General features: G+C 70.5%; 3 protein-coding genes across 4 annotated transcripts; all 3 read left to right on the plus strand.

Moving 5' to 3' along the window:
* The first annotated feature begins 1,295 nt into the window (after positions 1–1,295).
* CCDC120 (coiled-coil domain containing 120) lies at positions 1,296–6,078 on the plus strand. The gene is given in 11 exon segments (XM_075076669.1): positions 1,296–1,465; positions 1,654–1,743; positions 2,173–2,279; positions 2,659–2,772; positions 2,775–3,231; positions 3,234–3,341; positions 3,833–3,874; positions 3,959–4,121; positions 4,222–4,329; positions 4,504–4,893; positions 5,756–6,078. Coding segments are annotated over 10 exon segments (1,611 nt in total). The 5' UTR covers positions 1,296–1,465; positions 1,654–1,694; the 3' UTR covers positions 5,829–6,078.
* Positions 6,079–6,841: 763 nt separating this feature from the next.
* Positions 6,842–8,784, plus strand: EBP (EBP cholestenol delta-isomerase). The gene is made up of 5 exons (XM_075076668.1): positions 6,842–6,951; positions 7,077–7,407; positions 7,883–7,919; positions 8,011–8,141; positions 8,239–8,784. Exons 2-5 carry the CDS (start codon positions 7,104–7,106, stop codon positions 8,445–8,447), a joined length of 681 nt encoding a protein of 226 aa, XP_074932769.1. The 5' UTR covers positions 6,842–6,951; positions 7,077–7,103; the 3' UTR covers positions 8,448–8,784.
* A 767-nt stretch (positions 8,785–9,551) lies between these two features.
* OTUD5 (OTU deubiquitinase 5) lies at positions 9,552–15,418 on the plus strand. 2 transcript variants are annotated; one of them, XM_075076682.1, is made up of 9 exons: positions 9,552–10,452; positions 10,940–11,033; positions 11,173–11,237; positions 11,662–11,818; positions 12,530–12,678; positions 13,256–13,441; positions 13,612–13,813; positions 14,207–14,320; positions 14,805–15,418. In XM_075076682.1, the coding sequence occupies exons 1-9, from the start codon at positions 9,877–9,879 to the stop codon at positions 14,921–14,923; spliced, it is 1,662 nt and encodes a 553-aa protein (XP_074932783.1). In that variant the 5' UTR covers positions 9,552–9,876; the 3' UTR covers positions 14,924–15,418. The 2 variants fall into 2 exon arrangements, with proteins under 2 accessions (XP_074932783.1, XP_074932784.1); XM_075076683.1 differs by having other exon boundaries at positions 9,555–10,452; positions 10,943–11,033.
* Positions 15,419–15,950: the final 532 nt, after the last annotated feature.

The raw sequence follows: 15,950 nt of genomic DNA on the forward strand, positions 1-15,950 counted from the left end.
CCCCCCCAGATCCCCCGGCCCCCCCAGCACACCCAGACCCTTCTCCCAGCCCTGCATCACCCACGGTTCCCCCCCAGATCCCCCCACAGCCCCCCACCACTGCCAGAACCCCCCACAGCTTCTCTTGGGACACATTCCTCCCCACCCACAGCCCCCAGTCCCTCCTGGATCCCCCCAGATCCCCCAACCCCCTTAGGACCCCCCAAAATCCCTCCCATCCCCCCTGCAACCCCCCAGATCGCTCCTGCACCCCCAAGACACCCTCAACCTCCTCAACCCTTCCTATGCCCGCCGCCGGCAACCCCCCCCAGCCCCCTCACATCCCGCAACCTACCCCCCCAAGCCCTTCTGACCCCCCCCAGCCCCACCATGGGGCAGTGCCAGGGCACCCCCCGGGGCTACGGAGCCCCCCATTACCTGAGCAGCCGGAGAGTGTCAGGGGCGCTGGGGCCCTCCAGCAGGACATACACCGTGGGGCGCCCGGGGGGCGGCGCTGGGGGGGGGCCGGGGGGCGCGGGGGCCCCCTCGGCCGCCCACGGGACATCGCCGCCCCCCGCGCCCCACGGCGCTTCTCAGGGGCTCCCTATGGGGCCGGGGGTGCGATATGGGGCTCAAGAAACTGCTATGGGGCCGGGGAGGCCCTATGGGGCTGCGGGGAGGCGTCTGTGAATGGTCCTGGGGCTGGGGCTTCCCCAGGCGTCGTGAGGGCGGTGGGGCTGGGGGCCGCAGCGGGGCTGGGGGCCACTATGGAGAGTCAGGGGTCTCAGGGGGTCCCCGTAGGGCCGGGGGGGTCCCGGTGCCCCGAGCGGGGGGCTGTGGGCCGAGGCAGGAAGCGCTGGGTGATGGGGGGAGGGGGAGCTGGCAGGAAGTGACATCACGGAGGTGGGGGGGGGGGAGGGGGGAAGCAGGGGGGACCCCGACACCCGCCCGGACGCCTGGGTCCCCGGGAAGGCCTGCGCTCCCCCGCCCGGACGCCTGGGTCCCTTTGGGGGGAGCAGGACCCCCTGCACCCAGACGCCTGGGTCCCCCCGGAGCCCGGGGCGGGGGGAAGGGGGCTGCCCGGACGCCTGGGTCCCCTGGGGGGGGTGCGTGGGGCTGACCCTCACCCGGACGCCTGGGTCCCACCCCAGCCGTGTGGGTGGCGGGAGCCCCCCCGGCCACGCCACCCCCCGGAGCAGCACCCGCTGGGTGACGGTAAGGGGGGGGGGGGTTGGGGGGCTGCCCCGGGGCATTATGGGAAACAGGGGGTTTGGAGGAGGGGCTGGAGCCCCCCCGGGGGGACCCAGGCATCCGAGCCTTGCCCCCCTCCCCCCCCCAACACGGGGCCTGGGGGGCCATGCCGGGCCGGACGCCTGGGTCCCTTTGGCAGGGGGAGGGGTCACCCCTGGGCCCCTTTTGGGTGGGGGGATGGACAGACGGACGCCTGGGTGCCTTTTGAGGGGAGGACAGACACACGGATGCCCAGGTCCCTGAGGGAGGGGCCGGGCAGGCGGGAAGCGGGAGGAAGAGCTGGGAAGTGGGTCTGGGCAGGAGGTAGGGGGGCCGCAGGCCCTGCCCCCTGCCCCCCGCTGGGGGCCCCGGCACGCCGGGGGTGGGGGGCAGCGGGTGCCAGGTACCCCCCTGCCCCCCACCCCGGCTCACAGCTCCCTGCAGCACCCGGGGCCGATGGGTGCCGGCCCCACGCCCGCCCCGACATGGAGGTGAGGGGCCACATCATTCCCCCCGGCACCTACAGCCCTGCAGGTATGGTCACCCCTGACCTCCGACCCCTGACCCCACCCTGCTGCGTCCCCTCGTGCCCTGTGACCTCGCGACACCGCCCCCCACCCTGCCGTGCCCATGACTTCTGTCCCCCTGACCCCATGGTGCTCTGTGACCTTTGGTGCCCCCTGACCCCCCTGGTGCCCCCCCCCCCCCCCAACCTCTGCTCCTGGTGCCCCCGAGCTCTGACCCCTGGTGACCTGTGGTGCCCCTGACCTCTGCCCCCTGGTGACCTGTGGTGCCCCTGACCTCTGCCCCTGGTGCCCCTGACCTCTCCCCACCATGAGCCCTGGCGTCTCCAACCTCTGCTCCCTGCCACCCCTCATCTTTGCCCCCCCCCCCGAACCCTGCCCCTGGTGCCCCCTGACCTCCACCCCCTGACCTCTGCCCCCTGACCTCTGCCCGGCGCAGGGGCGCCCGCGGGGCGGCTGCAGGAGCTGCGGGAGCGGCAGCGGGGGCTGCGCCAGGCCCTGGGGCTGCGCCTGCGGGAGCTGCGGCGCCTCTGCCTGCAGGAGGCCGTGAGTCACCCCCGACCTCTGACCTCTGACCCCTTCTCTTCCACCCCACCCTCCCCCAGGGCCCCCCACCTACAGGGCACCCTGAATCACTCCTGACCTTTGACCCGGGGTTCCCCCCCCAAACCCTCCCCAGCCTCACCTGGGTTCCCCCCCCAACCTTCCAAAGCCCCCCGGGACCCCCACAGCCCCACCAGGAACCCCCCACACCTCTCTGCTCCCCCTGGACCCCTGGGACCCCCGTGGACCCTCCCAGAACCACCACAGCACCCCCCACCCACAGCCCCACTCCCGGCCCTCCCCACCCCTCCCAGTCCCCCTCCTGCCCTGGAGACCCCAGCTCCCCCCCCCAGCCCCCCATCGCCCCCCCCACTGTGCACAGGAGCTGACAGGAAAGCTGCCCCCTGAGTACCCCCTGGAGCCCGGCGAGAGGCCCCCAGCCCCCCCCACGCCGCCGGGCCGGGGGGGCCCCCCGGGGTCCCCCCCCTGAGGTAGGCAGGTGGGAACGGGGTGGGAACTGGGTGGGTGGGCAAGGGCCTGGGGCGGGGAGGGAGGCCAAAAACGTCCTTTCCCTCCACTGCGGGGTCCCGTGTCCCACCTGGGGGCGTGTCACCCCACACCTCGAGGGTCCCACGGCGGCCCCCCAATACCCCGGGATCCGTTCGCGTCCCCCGTGAGTCCTTCGCGGCCTCCATACACGGTATGTCCCTTTGCGGCCCCCGTACCGCCATGGCGGCCCCCATGTCCCCCCATACCTCTCTAGCGGTCCCCTGTCCCCGCCCGGCCCCCGTACCGCCATGGCGGCCCCCATGTCCCCCTGTACGGCGGTCCCCGCGGCCCGGCCCGCCCCGGCCCCGCCGTGCCCCGTCCCGGTCCCGGCTCCCACAGGCGGCGCGGGCGGCCCGGCGGGAGGTGGCGGTGCAGGTACAGGTGGTGGAGGCCGCCCGGCGCCTTGCGGCCGCCCGGGGCTGCCCCCCGAGCAGCGCCGCCGCCGCCAACGCTTGCAGGCCGAGGCGGCCCAGCGGCTCCGGCAGCTCCGCGCACAGCTTGGCGCCACCGCGCACGGTGAGCGCCGTGGGGTCCCCAGGCCACCGGCGGGGGAGGAGCTGGGGGGTCCCCAGAGTATCAGGGGGAGGAGTTGGCGGTCCCCAAAGCACTGGGGTGGTTCCCAGGGCACCGGCGGGGAGGAGCTGGGGGGTCCCCGGAGCACTGAGTGGGGCGGGGGTGGTCCCAGGGCACTGGCGGGGAGGAGCTGGGGGGGGTCCCCAGAGCATCATGGGGAGGAGATGTGGGGTCCCCAGAGCATATGGGGGAGGAATTGTGGGTCCGTAGAGTGCTGGTCTGGGACCAGGAGATCCCCAGAGCACCTGGGGAGCGGAGCTGGGGTCCCCCCAGAGCACTGATAGGGAGGGGGAAGGCTTTTGAGGAGGGCCTAGCCTGGGGTAGGGGGGTTGGGAGGGGGTGTGTAGCCTTGTGGTGGGTCCCCAAGGTGGCAGAGCACGGTTTGGGGGGCCCCAGTGGCACTGACCCGTCTCCCTTGGCTCTGGTTCCCCCAGATGAGAACGGGTCCCTCTGCGACCTGCCTGCGCTGGAGAATGGTGAGTGCATGGGTCCCCCGGGGGATCCCCCCAGGGGGGCACCCCCCAGGGGGGCACCCAGGTCCCACGCCGCGTCTCCCACAGGGGCCCTGCCAGGGCTGCCCCCCCCCAAAGCCCCCCCAAGCGGAGCCAGCCGCCCCTCGCCACCCCGGGCTGGATCTGGCAGCCCCGACCGCCGGCCACCCTGGCCTCCCGAGGCCGCTGTAGGGGGACCTGGCCGCCGCAGCTCCCTCGCCAGCCCTGCCAGGTGCGTGTCCACCCTCCCAGCCCCCCAAACCCTTCCCCACCCCCATCCAACCCCCTGGGGGTCTCCCCACTCCCCTCTGACGGGGCACTGCGGCTCCCAGCCCGGCGCGGACCCTGCCCCGCAGCGCCTCCAGCTTCGAGGGCCGCAGTGTCCCGGCCACCCCCGTCTTGGCTCGCAGTCCCTGTGCCCGCGGGCACCCGCTCTGCCGGTGAGCCTTTTGGGGGGAAAAAACGGGGAGGGGGGCAATTTAGGGTGTGCATGGGACAATCAAGGGGTGTGGGGAGCAGGGTGGGGGTGCAGAGGGCAGTGGGGGAGTATGAGTATGGGGTGCTCTGGGGGACATCAGCATCTCTGTCTCACCCCCTGTCCTCCCCCTCCCCAGCCCCGAAGCGCTGGGGCTGCCCCCCCGGCCCTGGTCGGGCAGCCAGGACTCACAGCTTGGGGGGGCCCCGGCCCCCGGCCCCCCCCCACCGGCCCCCCGCACCCGCCGCAGCAACAGCTCGGAGGCCTTGATCGACTGGGGGAGCCCCCCCGAAAGTGCCCCCGAGGCTGCCCGGGGCCGGGGGGGCCCCCCCTCAGCCGAGCAGCGCCGCAGCCAGAAGTGGCTGGCTCTGGAGGGGCTGCGGGACTGGTACCTGCGGCACACGGGGGCCCCCCCAGCCGCCCCCCCTGGCCCTCGCCTGCCACCCCCTGGCCCTGCCTGGGCCCCCCGCCGCCGTGACCCCCCTGGTCTGCCCCACTCACTCAGCTACGCCGGGGCCCTGGCGCCCAGGTATGGGGTGCCCTGGGGGTACCGCGCACCCCTCTTTTAGGGGGGGCATGGGGGCAAGCCCTGGTTTCGGGGCATGATGTGAGACCCCACCCAGGGAGGCTGAAATCCCTGGTTGGGGACCCCGCTGTCCTTTGGGGACCCTCCCGTCCTTTGGGGACCAGTATGTGTCCCATTGGCGACCCTGAATGTCCCCCCTTCAGGGTCCCCATGCCCATTGGGGACCCCCAAGCATCATTACCTTGAGGACAAGGAAGGCCCCGATTTGGGGGCACAGATAGCTCCAGTTTGGGGGCCCCCATCTTTCAAGGACCCTTAAATGTCCCCATACTGGGCACTCCCATGTGGGGACTGCTCACGCCTCACTGAGCTCTCTCGGGGGACACCCCGAATGTGCCCCCTTTGGCCCCCACCAAACCTCCCCCTTCAGCCCCACCCCACAGGGCACCCCCAGAACCCCCCAAGTTGCCCCCATTCAGGGTCCCCCAGCAGCCCCCCCAACCTGCCAGCAGCCCCACTTTTGGGGTCTCCCACAGGGGCCCCCTCCCCAATTCCCCCATGCTGGGGCTCCTCCCCAGCCCTTTTGGGGGGGTCTGTCTTGCCTTGCCTCTTTTTTTCCTCTTTTCTTAATTCCAGGGGGAGACCACCCCATCCCCAGGACCTGGGGGAGGGCCGATGGGGGACCCAGGCATCTGGGGAGGGGGGCAGGGGCTGTGTTTGGGGAGCTAATTCCTGTTTCTCTTCTCTCTCTTTTTCCTGTTTTTTGGGTTTTTGTGTGTGTGTGTGTGTGTGTGTTTCTCTTTATTTCTTTTATTTCCTTTTTATTCCCTCTGGACCTTTCTCTCCCTGCTCCCCCCTCACCCAGGGCCTCAGGGGACACCCCCACGGCCGCCCCCCCTCCCACCACGGACCCGCAGCCCCCCGGCACCCTGGTGTGACCCCCAAACCCAAGGGGTCACACCCCCCAAATCACTCCATTCTCCCCCCTTGCTGCGTGTGGGAAGAGCTCCCCAGATTTGGGTGGGCCCTCCTCTGAATCTGGGGGGAGATCCAAACCCAGGGCCCCCCCAGCTGCTCCTGGCGAGCAGTGGGTTTTGGGGGGCCCCTGTCACATGTTCCCCCTTGGGAGCAGGGGTCTGGCGGGAGGGGGGGGAACACAGTGGGCTTCAATACAGAGACCTGCTGCCATACCTTGCCTGGCTCTTTCATGGGGGAAACGCTGCCAACTTGGGGTTCCTCGCTGCCCAAGTAGGTTGGGTCCCTATATACTTCATATGTCCCCAGGGGCTATCTGCATGGTTTGGGGGTGGGGATGGATGCCTATATATTCTTGGGGGGACCTGTGAATTCCAGGGGGGCTCTGTGTAGTACCTACATATTTCTGGGGGGAGTGTGTGTGGTATATATATGGATTTGGCAGCTGTACATACCTGTAAAGCATCTATAGAGCCCTGCAAGAGCCTATATGTTTCTAGGGAGGGTCCATACAGGTGTGTGTATATGTTCCTGGGAGGCACCTGTGTGACCTGTATATATCCCTGCAGGGTGGCTGTGTGCAGCCCAGGGGAGGCCGTCTGGCCCCTGTATGTTTTGAGGGTGCCTGTACAGCTTCTATAGGGCCCGGGGGGTTCCGTCGGGCTCCTGCGTGGCCCTGGGAGGGAGCAAAGGGACCGTGTGTGGCGGGGAAGGCCCCGAGAGCTGCGGGAAGCCCAGTGCTCTGCATCGCACATGGGGAGCCTCGGTCTATAGGCGTAGGCCACGCCCCCCGGGCGGAGCCACGCCCCCGCGGCGCGCGGCTGTTCCGGGGCCCGCCCCCAAGTGAGGCCACGCCCCCAATACAACGGTCCGTCCCCGGCCAAGTGAGGGCCCGCCCACCACCCTGGCCCCACATCGCCCCAGCGCCGTGGGCGGCCAATCGGCGGGCGGAGGCGGCGGGCGGGGCGCGTTCCCATTGGCCGGCGGGGCAGCAGCGCGCTTGTATTGGCCGGCCGGGAGGCAGCGCGGCGGAGGCAGAGGCGGCGAGCCTGGCGGCGTGCGGGAGAGCGGCGCGGTGCAGCTGAGGTGACGGGAGGCGGAAGGGAGGGGAGGGGGGACGCACCGGGGGGCCCCGTCCGGTGCGGGGGGGGAGGGGGAGGCCGCTTCCCCCCTCCTCATCCCGCTTCCGCCTTCCCCCCCCCCCCCCACAGTGCAGCGAGGACCGTAGCGGCGTTGCCATGGCGACGACGGTGCACCCCTACTGGCCACGCTCGCTGCCGCTGCCGGGCTACATCGCCAGCACGCGGCCTGGCTGGCAGTGCGCAGGCGCGGTGGCAGCGGTCGGGGCGGGGCTACTGGCGCTGGGCTGGGTGTTGGGCGGGGCGAGGGGCGGGGCGAGGGGCGGGGCTTCGCGGAGCCCCGCCCGCCGGCTGGCCCTGGGCTGGTTCCTGATGTGCGCGGGGGTGCACGGCGTGCTGGAGGGGTACTTCAGCCTGCGGCACCAGGAACTGCCCGCCGCCACCGGGCTGCTGGCCGACGTCTGTGAGCACCGGGTGGGGTGGGGTCCTGCAGGGGGGCTGGGGCCCTTTGGGGGGGTCCTGGGCCCTTTGGGGGGGGTCCCCGGTCACCTGGGTCCCTTTGGGGGGGCGTCCCCTTGGGCGTTAGTGGGCCCTGAAGGGAAAAGGGGGTTCCCTGGACACCTGGGGAGGGGGATACGCTGTGGGGGAGGGCCCTGAGGTGGGGCTGGGAGGCCCCTGGGTGCCTGGGTCTCCTAAGGGTGGGGTCTGGGTTCTGTCGGGGGGGCCTGGTCATCTGGGTCCCTTTGGGGAGGGGTGTCTCCTGGGGCATTAATGGGCCCTTAGGGGTAAAGGAGGTTCCCTGCACACCTGGGTGAGGGAGGGCCCTGGTGTGGGAGTGGGTGCTTCCTGGGTCCCCTGGGGGTTTTGGGGGGGGTGGGACGCTTGCCTGCCATGCCCTGGCACCCAGATCCCATCTGCCAACCCCTTGCTGCCCGCAGGGAAGGAATATGCCAAAGCTGACAGCCGCTACATGACGTGAGTTGGGGGTGGCGGGTGGGGAGAGGGGTGTCCAAGGGACCTCAGTGTCCAGGCTGATCCCCCTGTCTGTTTTCCCCCCCCGCCACAGGAGTGATGACTTCACGGTTGCCATGGAGACTGTGACAGCCTGGGCCTGGGGTCCCCTCAGCTTCCTCACCTTCCTCGCCTTCCTGCGGCACCACCCCACTCGCTACGTCCTGCAGCTCCTGGTCTCCCTTGGTACACCGCGGACCCCCATGTGCCCTGGGGTGGGTTTGGGAGGGTCCCTGGGGCCCCCAGCCCCAGCCCACCCTGACACCTGCCTTCCTGCGTCCAGGGCAGCTCTATGGGGACGTGCTGTACTTCGCCACGGAGGCGCGGGCAGGCTGGGCCCACAGTGATCCCCGGCCCCTCTACTTCTGGGGCTACTTCGTGGGGCTCAACGGGCTGTGGGTGCTGGTGCCTGGGGCCCTCCTGGCCGACGCTTGCAGTCACCTCGCCGCCGCCCAGCGCGCCTTCGACCGCCCCCGCCACAAGGCCCGCTGAGCCCAGGCTCCCTGGGCCCCCTCACAGCGGCTGGATGCCGGGGTCTCCCTCCACAATGCTGGGGCGCCTGGGTGCCCTCCACACCCACCCCCCCAAGGGGCTGCTCGAGGTGAATTTGGCACAGGGGGGGTCCCCGAGTTCTCCAGAGAAGGATTCGGCGCCTGCCTGGACACCTGCGACCCCTTGGGATGAGCCCAGTGTGGAGATCGTGTGTCATCACCCCCCAAGAGCTGGGGGAGGGCGGCCCAGATGCCTGGATACCCTCGGGGGTGCAGGGGGACCCCACCCCTGCCACCGGGAGCGTCCGGTGGGTTTTAATAAAAAGGCTGGAAATGGAGGAGCTGGAAATGGGGTGGTGGGTCTGTGCTGGGGGGGGGCCCTGACTGCCTGGGACTGCTGGGAGGGGCGTGGCCTGTGGGGAGTGACACCTACAGGGGGTGGTGTCATGGGCGGGGGTGTGGCCTGCAGGGATTGACACCTGCGGGGGTGGTGTCATGGGAGGGGGCGTGGCTAATGCATTGGCTCCGCCTCAGCTGCTCCACAGGCAATGGGAAATGAGGCCACCGGCTGTGGCAATGGGTGGGCGGGGTTAGGCGCTGGCCAATCAGAGCTGGGAGCTCTTTCACTGCTCCCGCCCACCCCAGTGCGCTGAGGTCGGACGTACCACCCCTCGCCGGGTGGCCAATCAGCGCTTCCTCTCTCTTTAAGTCTCGCCCTCGCTCCATCGCCGCCCAACCAGCGTCAGCTATCTCGGCGGCCCGGCCGCACCGCCCAACCAGCGCCCTTTCGTTAACTCCCTCCTCCTTAGCCAGCCAATTAGCGCCCGTGCCTTCCTTGGGAACCGCCCCTCTCTCGCCGCCCAACCAGAGTCCGCTCCCGGGCAGCCACGCCTACCCGCGCTCGCCCCAATCAGCGAGGGCTCCCGCTCCGCCCCCCGCCCAATCAGCGGGCAGCCGCGCCGTCGCCGGGGCGACGCCGGTCCCGCCCCTTCCCTGCCCTCCCTCCCCGCCGGCCTCCGAGCGGGCGGGACTTCCGATCCGCCCGTCGGCCAATGGGAGCGCGGCGAGATCTCCGCCGGCCAATGGGTGAGCGGTCGGCGGGCGAGGCGGAAGCGCGGCGGCGGGGTCAGAGGGCGCCGCTGTTGATGTTGACACGGGCCCGGCGGCGGCGGTGGTGGCAGCGACCGCGCTCCGCGGCCCGACAACTCCGGCCTCGCCGCCGCAACCGCGGGGGGGCCTTGCCCAGGCCCCCCCGGCTCCGTGGGAACCGCCGGTAGCACCAGCGCCACCGGTAGCCGCCGCCTCCCGCGGCCCGGCGGGGCCTCCCGGGCCCAGTTCACCCTTCCCCGGTTCCCCCCCCATCCCGTTCCCCCTTTTCCAGTTTCCCCTTCCCAGTTCCCCCCCCGGCGCCGCCCGATGCGCGCCCCACCATGACGATCCTCCCGAAGAAGAAGCCGGTACCGGCACCCGACGGCGACACCGATTCGGGCCCGGACGCCGGCCCCGAACGTGGAGCGGACGCCGGCCCTGAGCGCGGCCCCGGCGGCGTGGGCGAGCCCGGCGGCCCTGGCGGGGTTGGGGGGCCGCGGCCCAGGGCTTCGCCGCCGCCGCCGCTGCGGGGCTGGGCCGGGCTGCCCGCCGCCGGCTCGCCCCCCCCCGCCGGTCCTGGCGGCCCCGGCGGCGGCGGCCCCGGCGCGGGGGATGGGCCCGGGTCTCTGCTGGGGCTGGAGGCGGCGGCGCTGGGGCTGCCCGAGCCCCGCGGTCCCGGTGGGGGCGGCGGCGGCGGCGGCCCCGGACACAGCAAGCGGCGGCGGCGCGGAGGGGCCGGGCCCAGCGGCGGCCCCGGTGGCGGCGGTCCCGGCTGCGGCGGCCCCGGCGGGATGGGGCTGGGGCTGGGGCTGGGCCCCGGAGGCAGCCCCGGCCCCGACGAGGCGGGAGGCGGCTACAACAGCGAGGACGAGTACGAGGCTGGGCGGGTGGAGATGGACCCGGCCACGGCCGAGCAGGTGCGGGGGGACGGGGGACACCGGGACAGGGGCGACATGGGGACCGGGGTGGACCGAGGGGACAGAGGGGATGCGGGCACTGGGGGGGACTGCGGGACACTGGACCGGGGGGGCTGGGGACACTGGAATAGGGGGGTTGTGGGCACCAGGGGGACACCGGATGGGGGAATGCAGGCCCTGGGTGAACCTGAGTGGCCTGGGGGCAGTTGGGGTCCCCCGAGTGTCCCCATATTTTCACCCCACATGTCATACAAGGTGCTTGACCCCACCACATCTGTCCCTCCACCGCCACGTCTGTTCCCCCCCCGCCCCGTGTTCCCCCACTGTGTTGCTACGCTCTCCCATCCCCTAATGTGTGCGTGTGTGTCCCCCTCGCGTCACTTGGGGACCCACCCTATGCTTGTCCCATGTCGAACGGGGGGGTCGGGGGGTGGGGTCGGGTCCCTGTCCCATGCGGTGCCGACGCCGAGCCCGGCTGTGTCTCCAGCAGGAGCACCGGTTCGAGAAGGCGCTGCGGGAAAAGAAAGGCTTTATCATCAAACGCATGAAGGAGGACGGTGCCTGCCTCTTCCGGGCTGTGGGTGAGCCCTGCGCCCCTCCCGTGCCCTCCCTCCCCCCCCATACTGTGCCCCAGCGTGGGGCTCCCAGTGTCTGTGGGGGGGGGCTGGCACTCCCCTCACTGTCCCTTTCTGTCCCCCCCCGCCGTCTGGGTGCTGCCAGCTGACCAGGTGTATGGAGACCAGGACATGCACGAGGTGGTGCGCAAGCACTGCATGGACTATCTGGTGAGGGACTGGGGGGCTCTGGGAGGGGACTGGGGGGCTCTGGGGGCCGTGAGGATGTGCTGGGAGCCATGGGAGGGTGATTGGAAGAGGACTCGGGGGCAGTTGGGGGTTCTGGGGGGTGTGAGGATGTGCTGGGAGCCACAGGAGGGGGATTGGAAGGGAACTGGGGGACACTGGGGCAGACTGGGAAGGCATTATAGCTCGGGGGGACGCTGGGCTGCTGTCCCGCCCTCCCCAAAGTCCCCGGGTGTTCTTGAGGTCCCCGGTGTCCCCAGGGGTCCCCCACTCCCTATCCCCCATGTCCTTGGGGCAGCCCCGCGGTCCTGTGGTGTCCCCATACCCCCCACCGCCCCGCCGCATCCCTCCCCGCCCCGGGGCTGCCCCGCCATCCCCAGCGTCCGTCGCCAACGTCCCCTCACCGCAGATGAAGAACGCCGACTACTTCTCTAACTACGTGACGGAGGATTTTACCACCTACATCAACCGCAAGCGCAAGAGCACGTGCCATGGGAACCACATCGAGATGCAGGCCATGGCCGAGATGTACAACCGCCCCGTCGAGGTCTACCAATACGGCACCGGTGCGTCCACCCTGCCGGGCCCTGGGGACAGCGGGGAGGGGTTCCCTGAGGTGCCACGGGGATCCCCAGCATGCTGGGGGGTTCCCTGTGGCCTTCTGGGGCTCCCCAGGGTGCTGAGGGGGTGTCTCTGTGGTGCCCTGGAGGTCCCAACAGCGTTCTGGGGTACCCGAAGTGCTTTAGGGATTTCTGGGGTACCCCAGGGAGATGTGGATTTCTCCGAGGTGCTGAGGGGGCTTTCTGTGGTGTCCCTGGGGTCCCCAGGGTGCTGTAGGGGGCTCTGGGGTCCCTGAGACCCTGTAGGGTGCTGATGTGGGGGCCCCTGGGTGGCTGGAGGGTCCCCAGGGTGCTGCTGGAAGGTCTTCACATACCTGTGGTTGGCTGGAGGGTCCCTGCGCATCCCTGGGTGCTGTTGGAGGGTCCCCACGTGCCTGTGGGGTGGCTGGGGAGTCCCTGCGCATCCTTGGGTGCTGTTGGGGGGGTCCCCACGTGCCTGTGGGGTGGCTGGGGAGTCCCTGCGCATCCTTGGGTGCTGTTGGGGGGGTCCCCACGTGCCTGTGGGGTGGCTGGGGAGTCCCTGCGCATCCTTGGGTGCTGTTGGGGGGTCCCCACGTGCCTGTGGGGTGGCTGGGGAGTCCCTGCGCATCCTTGGGTGCTGTTGGGGGGTCCCCACGTGCCTGTGGGGTGGCGGGCGTGCTGACGGGGTGCCCGCAGAGCCCATCAACACCTTCCACGGGATTCAGCACAACGAGGATGAGCCCATCCGGGTCAGCTACCACCGCAACATCCACTACAACTCCGTTGTCAACCCCAACAAGGCCACCATCGGTGTGGGGCTGGGGCTGCCCTCCTTCAAACCGGGGGTCAGTGGGGCTGCGGGGGTCGGGGGGACCCGGGACCCCCGTTGCCATGGGGCGGGGGCGCCTCCCTCTACTGCATGGAGTCTCTAGGTGGGCCCTGTGGGTCCTGGGACCGTCCCTGCCCCATGTGGGTGGGGCCACTGAGGGGGCGTGGCAACACTTAGCCCTGCCCCAACAGCCTTTTATTGTCTAAGGGGGTGTGTCTAAGGACCCCACCCTATTCTAGGGGTGGAGCCTGGCCCTGGGGGTGTGGTTTGCTGGGGCGTGTCTGAGTATGGCCCTGCCCCTTGCTGGTAGTGCCATGCCAGGGTGGAGCTGGGGGGTGGAGCCTGGTGTAATGGGGTGGAGCCTGGTGTAATGGGGTGGAGCCTGGTGTAATGGGGTGGAGCCTGGTGGGGGTGTGGCTTCTTAATGGAGGAGGATCCAAAGTAGCCCCCCCCCAACTGGAATATGGGGGTGTGGCCTCGCCTGGCCCCGCCCCCGCTAGCATGGTCTGGGGAGCTGAAGCCACGGGGTGGGGCCTTATCTTTGGGGGCGTGGCCGTCGGGGTGGGCGTGTCCAAGCGTGGCCCCGCCCACAGCTGGCAGAGCAGTCCCTGATGAAGAGTGCCATCAAGACCTCGGAGGAGTCCTGGATCGAGCAGCAGATGCTGGAGGACAAGAAGCGGGCGACCGACTGGGAGGCCACCAACGAGGCCATCGAGGAGCAGGTGGCCCGCGAGTCCTACCTCCAGTGGCTGCGTGACCAGGAGAAGCAGGCCCGGCAGGTGGGGCACCCCGCGACCCCCCCACCCCCCCCGGTGGGTAGGGACCGCCAGCGGCCCCCCTCAGGGCGGTCCTGGGGTCCCTGCCCCACCTCCGTGTCCCTCTCTGGCTGCCCGCCCGGGGCCGGTGGTGGCCCCGGCGAGGGGTGACGCTCCTCCCCGTGTCCCCACAGCCCCGTAAGGCCAGCGCCACGTGCAGCTCGGCCACGGCGGCAGCGGCCAGCGGCCTGGAGGAGTGGAGTGGGCGCTCGCCCCGGCCCCGCAGCGCCGCCCCCTCGCCCGAGCACCCCGGCCTGCACCCCGAGGCGTCCGGCCACAAGCCTCCCTCGCCCAGCGCCCCCCCGCCCGGCAAGCCCCCCTCGCCCTGTGCCCCAGGTGGGTGTCCCCGGGGTGCTGGCGGGCTCAAAGTGGGCGCTACAAGGTGGTGGGAGGGTGGAAACTGGGTATTGCAGGGTTTTGAGGGCCTCAGAGTGGTTGTTACAGGGTTCTGGAGGTTCCAAAGCAGGTTCTGGGTGGTGCTGGGGTCAGGAGTCCCAACCTGGCATTTATGGGGTGCTGGGGGGCGAGGGACCCCCAAGCAAGTGCTGGGGATGGTTATGGGGCCCCAAACTGGGAGTTATGGGGTGTTGGGAGCCCCAGCTACTATGAGGATGGGGGGTGAAATGGGCATAGGAGGGTGCTGGTTGGGACAGGGGGCTGCAGGGGGACCTCGGGGCTGGTGTGCCTGGACCACCCCCCCCCCACCATGTGCCTGCCCCCCCCCCCCAGGGACCAGCAGCCAACTGGGGGCGGGTGGAGGCCGGGCCACCCCCCCACTGGTGTCCCTGTACCCCGCGCTGGAGTGCCGTGCCATCATGCAGCAGATGTCTCCCACTGCCTTTGGTGAGTGGTGGGGGGCTGGGGGGATCTGGGGCTGGGGGGGATTCTCAGTCTGGGGCGGGTGTTGGACTCGTGGGGTTGCAGGGGTCTTGGTGGGGGAGGGGTTGGGTTGGGGGAGACTTTGGGGTGTCATTTTGGGGTGTTGGGGTATGTGTCATTTTAGGGTGGGAATCCTGGGTTTGGTGACATTGGTTATGGTTTTGGGGGTGAGTCTTGAGTTTTGGGGGTTTCAGCTTGGCAGCGCTGTGGATCTGGGGGAAAACATCTTCCCTGGAGGATTTGTGCCCTCGTTCCACACTCTGGGGAGACACACAACACAAAATCTCTAATTTGGGGGGTAGCCAAGCTATGGTCCCCATGTCAGGGCTCGTTGCTGCCTTCTCTGGGCAAGGTTGGGGGGACCAGCAGGCACCCATGCCTCCCCCCCACCCCCCCCTTAAACTCCACCCTTCCTCCCCTCCCGCACAATTGTTGGGGCCCCCCCTAGGCCTGAACGACTGGGAGGATGACGAGATCCTGGCGTCGGTGCTGGCCGTCTCGCAGCAGGAGTACCTGGAGACCATGAAGACCTCCCGCCACAGAGACCCCGCTGCCGACAAGAGTTGATATTGAATCCCTGGACTGCACCCCGGCCCCCCCCGCCGCCCCCCCGGCCCCCCAGGGACCTCTAGGTGCATGGCGGCCCAGGCCGGGGGGAGCGTTTTATTTTGGGGAACCCCCCTCCCCACTTTCATGGGACGCCTCCTGACCGGGGAGGGGAGGGGGACACAGCGCTGGACGCCGCGGGACAAACCTCGGCAGTTTTGGGGGGCGGGGGGAAAAGCCCCCCCTGCCCCCCTAATTACACCTGGAAGGAAGAGGGGGGACTGGGGGAAGGGGGGGGAGGGTGGGGGGGCTCCTATTTTTTGTAGGCTCTCCCCTTTATTTCCTGGTGGGGTTGTGTGTGTGGGGAGAGGGGGGTCACCCTCTTTGCCCCCCACCCCTGCTGGGGGTCCTGCACCCCACCCCGGCCCCTCAGCCCCCCAGGGTGAGGGAGGGTTGGGGTGGGGGTCCTGCCCCCCGACACCCATCTGTGCCCTGTTATTAAACTGATGCCCAGCAGCCCCCGGCCCTGTCTCTTCATGGGGAGGGGGGAATCATGTCCTCTGACACCACCACCCCCTTTCCCCAGTGCAGGCTTGCGGGGTCCCCAGGCCCTTCGGGGGGGGGGGCGGGGGCCGTGCTGGCTCCTTCCAGGGCGGTTTTGGGGGTTAGGGGCGTGCGAGCGCTAGGACCTGCGCGGCCCCATCTCCATGGCGACGAGGGGGCTAGGGGCGGGGCCCGGGCGGGGCCGACCATTGCCGCGGCTGTTTCTAGCCGCGCCCCGCCCGTGGCGGCGGCGGCGGCGGCGGCGGGGGGGGGGGCGGCACGTGCGCAGAGCGGGGCGCGCGCACCATGGAGCTGCGCGGGGGGGCGGCGGCGGCGGGCGCGAGGATCGATGAGGGGAAACGCGGTTTGCGGGGGGAAAACGGCGGGCCCGGGGGGGGGGGGCGGGGGCGGTTTGTGAGGGGAAAGTCCCACAGCCAGGGGCTGGGGGTGGGCGTCGAGTGTCTTGGGGGGTGGTTTGACGGGCATCGTGAGGGAGAACTGGCGG

The sequence above is a fragment of the Phalacrocorax aristotelis genome, chromosome 34 (assembly GCF_949628215.1).
Source record: "Phalacrocorax aristotelis chromosome 34, bGulAri2.1, whole genome shotgun sequence".
NCBI lineage: Eukaryota > Metazoa > Chordata > Aves > Suliformes > Phalacrocoracidae > Phalacrocorax > Phalacrocorax aristotelis.